We start from the raw sequence: 9,971 nt of genomic DNA, 5'->3' as shown, positions 1-9,971 counted from the left end.
ATGTATGTAAGAGCGACAGCAATTTGTTACTGGCTGCTAGGTGTAACAAAAAATATGTTTAAAAACAAAAAACCTCCGGGTACCGGATTCTTAGCGGGTATCCGACCAATTTCTACAAACAACCTTCTCAACCATAACCTATCCTTTAAGAAGTAAAAATAAAAGGTATAGAACATTATCCGGTTATTATGCAAATTGACTGATTTCGCTTATTAACTGTAACGTAATACGTATGTGTTAAGACGATTATGAAAAATAAGGAATGCAGGAGGCTTTCTTCATAACCATTCTTAATGTAATACAAAATTTCTTTTTCTAATCAAACAGCAAACAGTACGTATAGATATACAATAAAGAGTATGTCACTTATAAAAAATAACTATTTAGTAAGTTTGTCCTTCTCGGCTTTCCGGTTTAGTACACTAAAGTTTTAGGCAAGCACTAACGTAATAGCACCTCGCAATGCGTCTAAAAACATGGAAGCCTGGCGTTCTTGAAATGTTAAGGCTGGCCTTAATCTTATAGAGCGTTCACCACAAACTCCAATATTTATTCCTATAAAATGGACATAAATAAAATACAACAGTAAAATACAAAAGGTAATTAATCTCATACCTAGTTCTTGAAGCTTTAAAATCAGTTTCTGCCTCATTTTACTATCAGCAGCATTGAAAGCTAAAAATGTTCCTCGGCCCCGTACAGAATTAATCACGCTGGGAAATTCATATTGCAGATGAAAAAGTTCATTCATCAATTTCTTACCAACCTTATTGACATTTTCTATTAATTTTTCTTGCTGCATAACATTCAAAACTTCTTCTAGTATCAGTAATTTACCAGGGTCTCCCATCCATGTGTTAAAAATTCGGTATGATAACGATGGTCTACAAGTATAAACAGTTCAAGAATAGTACATTGTGCACCTAATAAAAGCTGCAGGTTATGGATAGAGCGTAAACTAATGAATTATGTATAGTACCATGAATACTCTTATATGGTGTATATACCTTACATACTAGCCTCATACCACTTCGGTTGGTCAACCCGTAGAAATCTATTAGCAAATAGTTGTAGCGAGCACGACTGTGTTTGTGTATGATCGGGCACACGTGTGTTTGAACGGTTTATCGATTTGCCGACTAGCCGCGGGCGCCTTTCTTCATGTAGACCGTATTTGTAAATGTGTGCGTCGTACCTGCGTTCTGGGAACGCAGTTAAACAGTTCAAAAAAAAAAATATCCGGATGTTTCTAGAAGAGTCCCGAAAGGAAACAAAAGAGTATTTAAAGGAAGAGAGGATCGCCGAGAGGAGAAGAAATAAATTGACTGTTACAGAAGTGAATCCAGAAATAAATTGACAGTGATAACGGTGAAATAAATAGCGCAGTGAATAGTGATATATCAACAGTAGTGTAAATAAATAGTTTTTGTCGTTATCAGTTATAGAAGTTAATTTTGTTAAACCCACGAATATTACATAGTAAACACTAGATCTTTCATTGAGATCCAATTTAATCAACCGGATGTAACTAATAAATACTATGTAATACCATGCTATAAAATCCTCGAATTGAAACAAGAATATCAAAAATCGCGGACTTCTTTTGCACCATAATTTTACCAAGATTTGGTTAATACTATATCACATGTAGAATTCAAAATACTATAACAAGTAAAAGTAAGGTGTAGTAGGTAAACAGTAAAATTGTTTTGATTGATTTGATCTCGTAGGTATTGTTCAGTTTTATTCACTTAATAGGTATTTATTTTAATGAAAAGATGGTAAAGATGTCAAATAAATGAATTATTTGAAACTCCTTCTTTGAACCTCGAGTACTTTGTGAAAAAGCCTACCCATATAAGCTCATGTAATTTACATTACGTAGATTTAGTCTGTAAGGTGGATAATAGCTGTCTATTAAACACATGATTAGTGTGCCAATTTTATCTTGCAATTGGAAACATAGAATCGTTTTTAGTGGTTTTGTTTAATTTACTCGGAGACGAATGCAGTTTTAATTAATCAAATGGTGTACGAAGAAACTGAGCCTTCCATATTATAGCCATCATATATTATTTAAGAAAATAGCACTAAGGCTTCCTTATCTTTCAGTGACATTATTACCTATTTATATAAGAAGTTGAGTCGGTACCTACTATACTGAGTTGAAAAAACAATTTTTAAAAATAAGGGTAGGTATGTGGTACGTATATGCGCTGTACGGGTGCGAAATATGGACAGTGGACGCGGCGGAAAAGAAAGGGTTAAAAGCGTTCGAAATGTGGTGTTACAGGCGAATGATGACGATACCGTGGACAGAGAAGGTTAGAAATGAAAAGGTATTAGAAAGAATAGGATACAGAGGGCTCTATGGAAGTTAATAAAAAATAGGAGAGATAAGTTGGTAGGACACTTCTCAGGTCTAGTTAGAGACATATTAGAGGCAGAAACAGGAGTTAAGAGGAGTAGATATAGACCTAGATTAGATTACTGCTCGCAAATAGTTAAGTGTGTAGGATGTTCTAGTTTTAGGGAAATGCGAAGATTACCCCAGAATAGGAAGGAGTGGAGGTGCGTGTCCAACCAGTCTTAGGACTGACGACCTTATGATGATGATGCGTTGTATATTCTATTTTCTCTATACCGATGCATATTAAATTTTTTATAATTGTAAGCCAATTTATTGCCACCTATTAAAAGATTTTCAAGATTTACAAGTAAATTTGTTTTTTTAACAAAATAGGGCGTATAATTAATGACATTGTATTTTATTTTGGTTTAATAAAGAATTCGTATCATTGGTAAAGAAACTTTCAAATTCTGCTTAAAAGGTCTTACTTCATCTCCGCAGTATGATAGTAGCCACCGACTTGCATTTTTTTGCTGAAGGTTACCAAGTCAGGAGGAGTAGGCAAGTTGAAGTATTCGTGACACCACATCTTTCCTGTCACACCACATCCTGTCTGCACTTCATCAATTAATAAAGAAGCAGAATTTTGTTTTGCAATCAATTGTAATTTTTGGAAAAATATTGGCGACGCTTCATTATCTCCTCCTTCTGCTTGAATTGGTTCAACAATAATTCCTGCTACCGGTTTTCCCTTTTTTCGATATTTTTCTATTAATTCTTCGACTTCTGCAAGGCATCGGTCGTCTTCCTTGTCATTTTCGCACATGTTTTCATTCAACGGGTATTTGTATTTTGGAAAATGAGCAATGGGCCAATCGAATGCCGGAAAGTCAAGTTTGTGAATGGCTTTCGAATGGGTGACGCTTAAAGCTCCCAATGTTCTACCATGAAATGATTCATAGAATGAAAGAATCGAAAGCTCTGGACAACCTGGTGGTAAATTGGTAATACTGGTTTTCATTTCCGTTTCCGTATAGTCTGTGTCATTTCCACGTATTTTCCGTTGATAAGAAATAAACATGTGCTTCATTGCATTCTCATTCGAACAAGCTCCACACATCATTGTTACAACATTTGACATTTGAGGCGGTGCTACCTGTATGAAAATCATACGAACTTTGGAGTTAATAGTCCTAATAAAAGCTAATTTTAGCCTGTCATTATCCAAAACTATAGCATTCGTATTAAGAAAACAGAAAGCAATTCTATTTTATAATATAAAAAGAAATGGGATATTTAATTTGATAATTGTAAATGATTAAAAAACGCAAAAGATTTTACTGGAAAGGTTACTGAAAAAACAAAAAGCTACTTCTTGGACTTGCACTCTTTCGTTCACGAAAATTGTTTATGGTGACATGACGTAATATCATAAAATAATATGTATTCAGTTATTGCTGAAAAGTTACAGTCTGGAAATCACAAAGTATATAGGAATACCAACGTTGAGTTAACTAGAGATATTTCACGTAATCAGTGACGAAAAATTGTTAAGTGTTTTACAAAATTGCAAGAAAAACAAGGGAAAAACTATTCCTTATAATGGGGATGAAGTGAATTTTACATATTGTTTTAATGTAAAACGCTGTAGGAATCTGTCATAATTTGAAGAAGGCAATTTTCAGAAAGGTCTTGTTATGGTAGTATAGTATCAATTTTCCTAAGAATTTTACTGTGGCATATGTGCTCTACAAATAATACTGTAATATTATAATTTGTTTTCGGGCTTTCAGGCCGTCCTGCCCTTGAAAATACTTTTCGCAGTTGTATATGAATCGCCGAGAAACAATTTCCAAAGACAACGACCAGAAAGCCCAAAAACTAATAATAATAGTACTGAGGACGCCGGCCGTGAAAGCCTACGTTTAAATAACACTGTCTTTTGCTGTACCTTAAGGAGGACATTTTTAAGCATCCTTGGATAGTCTTCGCCTGGATAGACACCCAGAGCAGGTCTGTTTATTAGAGTTCTCTACAATGACAACAATTCATGTGGCGCAAACAGAAAACTTTCAATAGAATGCTTACAATTTTGTGATCATCCGAGAATATTTTAAGTAATTTGGGATGATTATAGCCCAATGGAAGTGATGATATTTGTGTATACAAGTCTAGTAACACATTTCCATCCACATCAACTAGATAATTTCCTATGCTTTTGTCATAATCTGCGAACAATTGTACAGACTCTGCTTGCTACAATAAATAAACACTGGAATAATATCAAAATTGAATTCATAAGTTTCTGTACAGTTGCAATTGAAATTAAGATAAGTATTACAATGTTTGGGTTTTTCCTTACATATCAAAATGAACCCAAGCAGATACCTGAATTTGGTTTAACTCTTTAAATAACTCTTGCGATTTAGGACCTGGAAAAGGTAAGTGAACAGAGGGTTTTGTGGGTTCTTTGGGACATACGCTACGCTGAAAACTAGTAGACAAACCTAAATAAAAAATCAGAATAAATACGTATGACATTATTTTCTCAAACAATAATTTAAAACTGAGCTTACGTATGGGTATTTTTATAACATCTCCTATCATTTTTCTTCTGAAAATGATATTTACATTTCTAGTAGGAATCATTTAGGACAAAACCTAAGAACAATAAAATAAACTGGCTTGTTATAATATTAGTGACAGACATGTCAAAATACATATTGATGAAAAAAGTGATTGAATTTGCTTACAATAAAATACGTCCTTTTTTGTTTCCGTATGTTTTTTTACTGAACAAATGGGTCAGTTTAAATTTTACTGTTAAGGAAATTTTTACACGACGTGCTTAAAAAACCAAAAGGTTTCAGAAATGTTAATTTCGACTGATTGTATGTATTCAGTTTGAAGCGTCCATATCTAGAGATAATACGAAAGCAAGCAGTTACGAAACGCTGAAAATATTTGCTTGTTCCTGAGTTTGTCGTTTTGAGAGTATTGACGGTGAAAAACTTTTTAATTAATCTAATTATGTTTTTTATAATCTTGGCTTTTATATTTTGTTTTTGTGAGTACATAACTAAGAAACGACATTTTAGGATTTTCGTAATTGTTCAAGTCGTTCCTTCAGATTATCGAAAAAATGAACGAGGAAAGCTATGGGGAAAAAGCAGGTCGTTCTTTGTACTGTGTGGTAGGGAAATTAAGATAGTTCACGGATTTCTCAAGTTTTTCATTTCATTATTTTATAAAATTTGAATGGAATATACAGGTCAAGAAAATGAACTATTGAAAATGAATAGAAACAAAATGGCATTCATTTACCGCGTCAAAATTATTAGATAGATAACTATCCTAATTTTAAGACGCAATGAAATGTAGTTTTTGGCTTTTTTGAAAGGATTTTTACATGAACTAATAAGATAAAGCAATCAAGAAAGTAGTCATTTTCGAGGTGACATTTGTTGCTGAATTAGAATTTGACTTAATACTTTCCCTAATCCATTAAAACTGAAATATTTTTATTCAAAAATTTATATGATGCTAATTTGACTTGTTTGAGTTTGACATAACGATATTCTCAAATTTTAATATTTTAGTGGTTCAGTGTGATAGTGTGCTCTTTTACAAGTTCTCTTTTTCGAAGACACGACCATGAGTAACTAAAATAACAATCTGAAAACAATGTAATAATTATCAATTTATTTTTCAATTGCGCACTTAAATGTGTCCCCAGAAAAGTTTTAATACGTTGAAATTTCGAGATATTGTAATCTCAAAACCAATCAAGCTAAATTATAATCATTCGGATTTTTAAGCTATGATATGTGAAAATTTTAATGCGCTGGTGTAATTGTAACGTGAGATTGTAATTTAGTGGTAAAAGTCGAGAATGACTAGCCTCCTGATTATTTAGTTCTTTTATTTCGCGTAGCAATCCTCATAAAAGGGTCAAAAAATCAATTTTTTTGGAATTTGAGATTAGGATATTTCAAAATCCAGAGATGCTATGACAATACTGAAGCGAATTTCGGAATTAGTGTCATAAACAACAGGGAAGCGATATTCACGTAGACTTGTGATTATCAGTATCTACAACAAATGTCAATTAGTATATTGTTCATACATATGATTTAAATACCTTTGTGTACAGATATTTTTAGATAAGCATATTGTAAATAACCATGTCACGAGTACGTAACAACTTTCAAATAATTTTTTACAGATTAGGGAGCGAAACAAACACATTGTTTAAGTTACGAAACTTTATTGTCATCGCAAAAATATTATGTTTATTTGGCACTACATATAAACCTCCTATGTATGTATGCTCAAAAAGGGAAAAAGTACACCACCATTTTTAATAAAAAAATACAACATGTAATTATAAAACACGCCACTGAAGTGAAACTTCTTCAAACACAAAAACATACCGGGTTAGGGGTTATGGAATTGGTTTAATGGTATTATTTGTACACTATGAATTTAAATTTTACACTATACATATTATGGAAGTCAATAAAAAATAGGCGAGATAGGTTGGTAGGACACCTTCTGAGGCATGAAGGTCTAGTCAGAGACATATTAGAGGCAGAAATAGGAGTTAGGAGGGGTAGAGGTAGACCTAGATTAGATTACTGTTCGCAAATAGTTAAGGATGTGGGCTGTTCCATAAAAAGTTATGGGGGTTGAAAGTTGATTATTTTAACAATTTTCATACACTATAATTCAAATAAAATTCGATAAAAAAAATATTTTCAAGCGGGTGGAGGTGGAGGATCGAAAGAGGGTGGTCACTTGAACAAAACCCGATAAACTAACCTAACCTAACCTAACCTAACCTACCCTATTGATAAAACTATTTAAATAATGTTTTTCTAAATATTTTTATGTATTTTTCATTAGTTTTACCTTTGAATATTGTTTAAGAATGACTATATAAATATTTACATGCCTAGAAATGTATAAAAATTGGCATATTTATTAACTTTGAACCCCCATAACTTTTTATGGGGGTGAGACCGCCACGAACTTTTTATGGTACAGTGGTGGGGGAGACCTCCTCTTTCGATCCCCCACCCCCACCTCCTTCGGCCATCATCTAGACTTTTACCAAATAAAGATTCTAAAATAGTAGATTTACTGATATGACGTTTTGTATGAGTAATTTCAAACACATAAATAACATATCCAGGTACGCAGTATTCCTTTTTCGTTGAATACATATAAGTAGTAGTACTCAGTTCTTGTGGCGAGTAAGAAATTCAAAGGAACTGTATCATCTGCAACTTCTCTATATTTTGGTAGTTTCTCATTTTTGGTATTGACCTTTTAGTATGATTTGTATTTCTTCCAAAGTTTTCCCTTTGGTTTCTGGTACGTAGAGTGCAACAAAAATTGCCGCAACATAGCAGCATACAGCAAAAAGAAAAAACGGGACGTACATTCCGAAAGCGTCCACCAAATACATGTACACATAAATAGAGAACAGTCCGAACAGAGCATAAGTAATGTCCGAGATTGTCATTCCTTTAGCTTTGACGCTTGTAGGAAACAATTCTCCAATTAATACTATTGGTACCATCCCCAGGCCAAATTTAAATGCTATCGAGTAAAGGATAACTGAAAAGAGTGGTAACCAGTTAAATGGTGTGACATCGTATCCCATTTCTTTAACTAAAAAGTATCCCGCGAAAATAAGGAGAGAAAATCCCGTTACTATACTTGAACCAATTATTAGAATTTTACGTCCAATTTTATCAACTGCTATTGAAGATAATATTCCTGACAATAGCATTACGGCCGAAACAATTATACCGGCTTTATCAGAAGGGACAATTGAAGCGGCGTCTGATAAAATCGTGTGCAAGTTCATGAGGAACACGCTTATTCCACTAAAGTGTTGAGAAAAATTTAGGACAGCTATTGTAAGAAAAGCTTTTCTATTGCTTTTGATAAGGAACACGTCGATGAATCGTCCCTTCTCTGATTGCTGTCTCTCCACAGCCTTCGCAATGTCATCCATTTCTTCTGTCACTTCCTTATCGTTCCTCAACCATTTTAGAGATTTTAAAGCCTTTTCCTTTTTGCCTTTAACCAAAAGACAATATGGAGATTCAGGCATAAAACTAAAGGCCACCAGTTGTGTTAATGCGCAACATGCACCAACTATAGAAGAATACGTGATACTAACATATGGACCAATCGAATAAATCACAAGTAATCCCAGTAACGAGAGGGTGAAAATAAAAGTTCCAAAAAACCCTCTCATATTTTTGTCCGATATTTCACCGATGTACATCGGAACGGAAACAAAGGCCACATTTCCTGCGATTCCTGATATAAATCGCGCCACGTACAGAACTTCCTTTCCCAAATTACTACCGATCAGGATCCAGGAAATTAGATGGAAACCTGCTCCTAAAAGGATCGTGAATTTTATTCCAAACAATATGATCAGCCAGGCTGTAATTCCCAATCCTGCTAATATTCCTGCCATATAAATATTTTCTAGCCATATTTCATCCGTGTGCGTTATTTCTATAGAACTATCGTTGCCTTTAAGTTGCGGTAAAATAGGAGCCGTCCAACCGTAATGCATGCCGTCGCTTATAGTGCATACAGTAGCTGAAAAAAATAGTATTCTATAAGCTGATTTTTCTTCATTCAAATAAAAAGAAGAAAATCAACACGAGAGAATATTTTCCGATTAATTTATTTTGAATGGAAATTTTAACCTTCCCTAAGTTTCTGCGTGATCCTAATAGGTATGTATAATATTCATTACAAACTTTTATCTTCTATTCCTTGTGTTGTTATGAAGCAAAAAGGCATTGATTTTTATCGTGTTTTGTATCATTTACATCAAGTTTTCGAAGCTTTCTCAAAATTGGTTTACACTTTAATTGGATTAAGTTTAACATTGTAGTAAGCATATAAACTTTTTGATAAACGAAATTTTTTTTTTTAATTTAAAGTTGTAAGTCTTAATATTTAATATTAATATTTATCTATATATAATAATGGGATATATAGACCATAATAAAGATGCTATTACAGATCAAAGGAACCGAGGTCATTATATAAATTACTGTGTTTGGTTCTGTAATTATCGTTTTCATCAAGATTATACTAGAAAAAATTAAGGAAAAACTAAAATTGGTCACATTAGTAATCACAGAGTGCACTTGAATATTATTAGGTAGACATACGTATTAGCTGCATTGTATTTTTCGTTGCTTATACAGTGGAATTCGTTTATTGTGACTCCGCCTATATTGATCAACTGTTGAATATGAAGTAATTGCAGTGTTAAGTTTGGTTTTCATATTAAATTCTGTATAGGAAAGTTTGGATATAATGACTCCGTTTAAATGACATATCGTTTATTATGACTGATTCTCAAGAAATCATATCCGGCTATAGTGACTCAAATGATCAATAATAACATTTTCGCTCATTTTTCTGACCCTTCTTATGTATATTGATATTACAATTCATCGTTCTTTTTCTTTTTCTGTCAATAAATATATACAATTTGTAGTTTTTCTCTCTATTAAACTAAATAACTAACGAAAATAGAAAGTTGTTTGTTTTCTAAGACTATGCTTTGTATGACGCC

The 9,971-nt window shown here is 33.1% G+C and overlaps 2 protein-coding genes across 4 annotated transcripts in view; both read right to left on the bottom strand.

The window, feature by feature from the left end:
* Positions 1-125: 125 nt before the first annotated feature.
* Positions 126-6,875, bottom strand: LOC108734547 (4-aminobutyrate aminotransferase, mitochondrial-like). Of its 2 annotated transcripts, none has more exons than XM_018466158.2 (7): positions 4,927-6,875; positions 4,739-4,857; positions 4,439-4,606; positions 4,302-4,382; positions 2,839-3,506; positions 616-884; positions 126-555 (listed from the first exon to the last, which is right to left on the bottom strand). In XM_018466158.2, the coding sequence occupies exons 1-7, from the start codon at positions 4,997-4,999 to the stop codon at positions 431-433; spliced, it is 1,503 nt and encodes a 500-aa protein (XP_018321660.1). In that variant the 5' UTR covers positions 5,000-6,875; the 3' UTR covers positions 126-430. The 2 variants fall into 2 exon arrangements, with proteins under 2 accessions (XP_018321660.1, XP_025836510.1); XM_025980725.1 differs by lacking the exon at positions 126-555 and having other exon boundaries at positions 623-713; positions 767-884.
* A 506-nt stretch (positions 6,876-7,381) lies between these two features.
* Positions 7,382-9,971, bottom strand: part of LOC108734548 (facilitated trehalose transporter Tret1-like) — a 4,204-nt gene continuing 1,614 nt past the window's right edge. For both annotated transcript variants that reach the window (XM_018466161.1, XM_018466160.1), the window contains one exon: positions 7,382-8,977. In XM_018466161.1, coding sequence (XP_018321663.1) covers positions 7,662-8,977 — 1,316 coding nt within the window. In that variant the 3' untranslated portion in view covers positions 7,382-7,661. The remainder of the gene's footprint in view (positions 8,978-9,971) is intronic.

Source organism: Agrilus planipennis, unplaced genomic scaffold, assembly GCF_000699045.2.
Source record: "Agrilus planipennis isolate EAB-ADULT unplaced genomic scaffold, Apla_2.0 scaffold62, whole genome shotgun sequence".
Taxonomy (NCBI): Eukaryota; Metazoa; Arthropoda; class Insecta; order Coleoptera; family Buprestidae; genus Agrilus; species Agrilus planipennis.
Note: the sequence above shows the minus strand (reverse complement) of the source record. Positions and strands in the feature narration are given on the sequence as shown.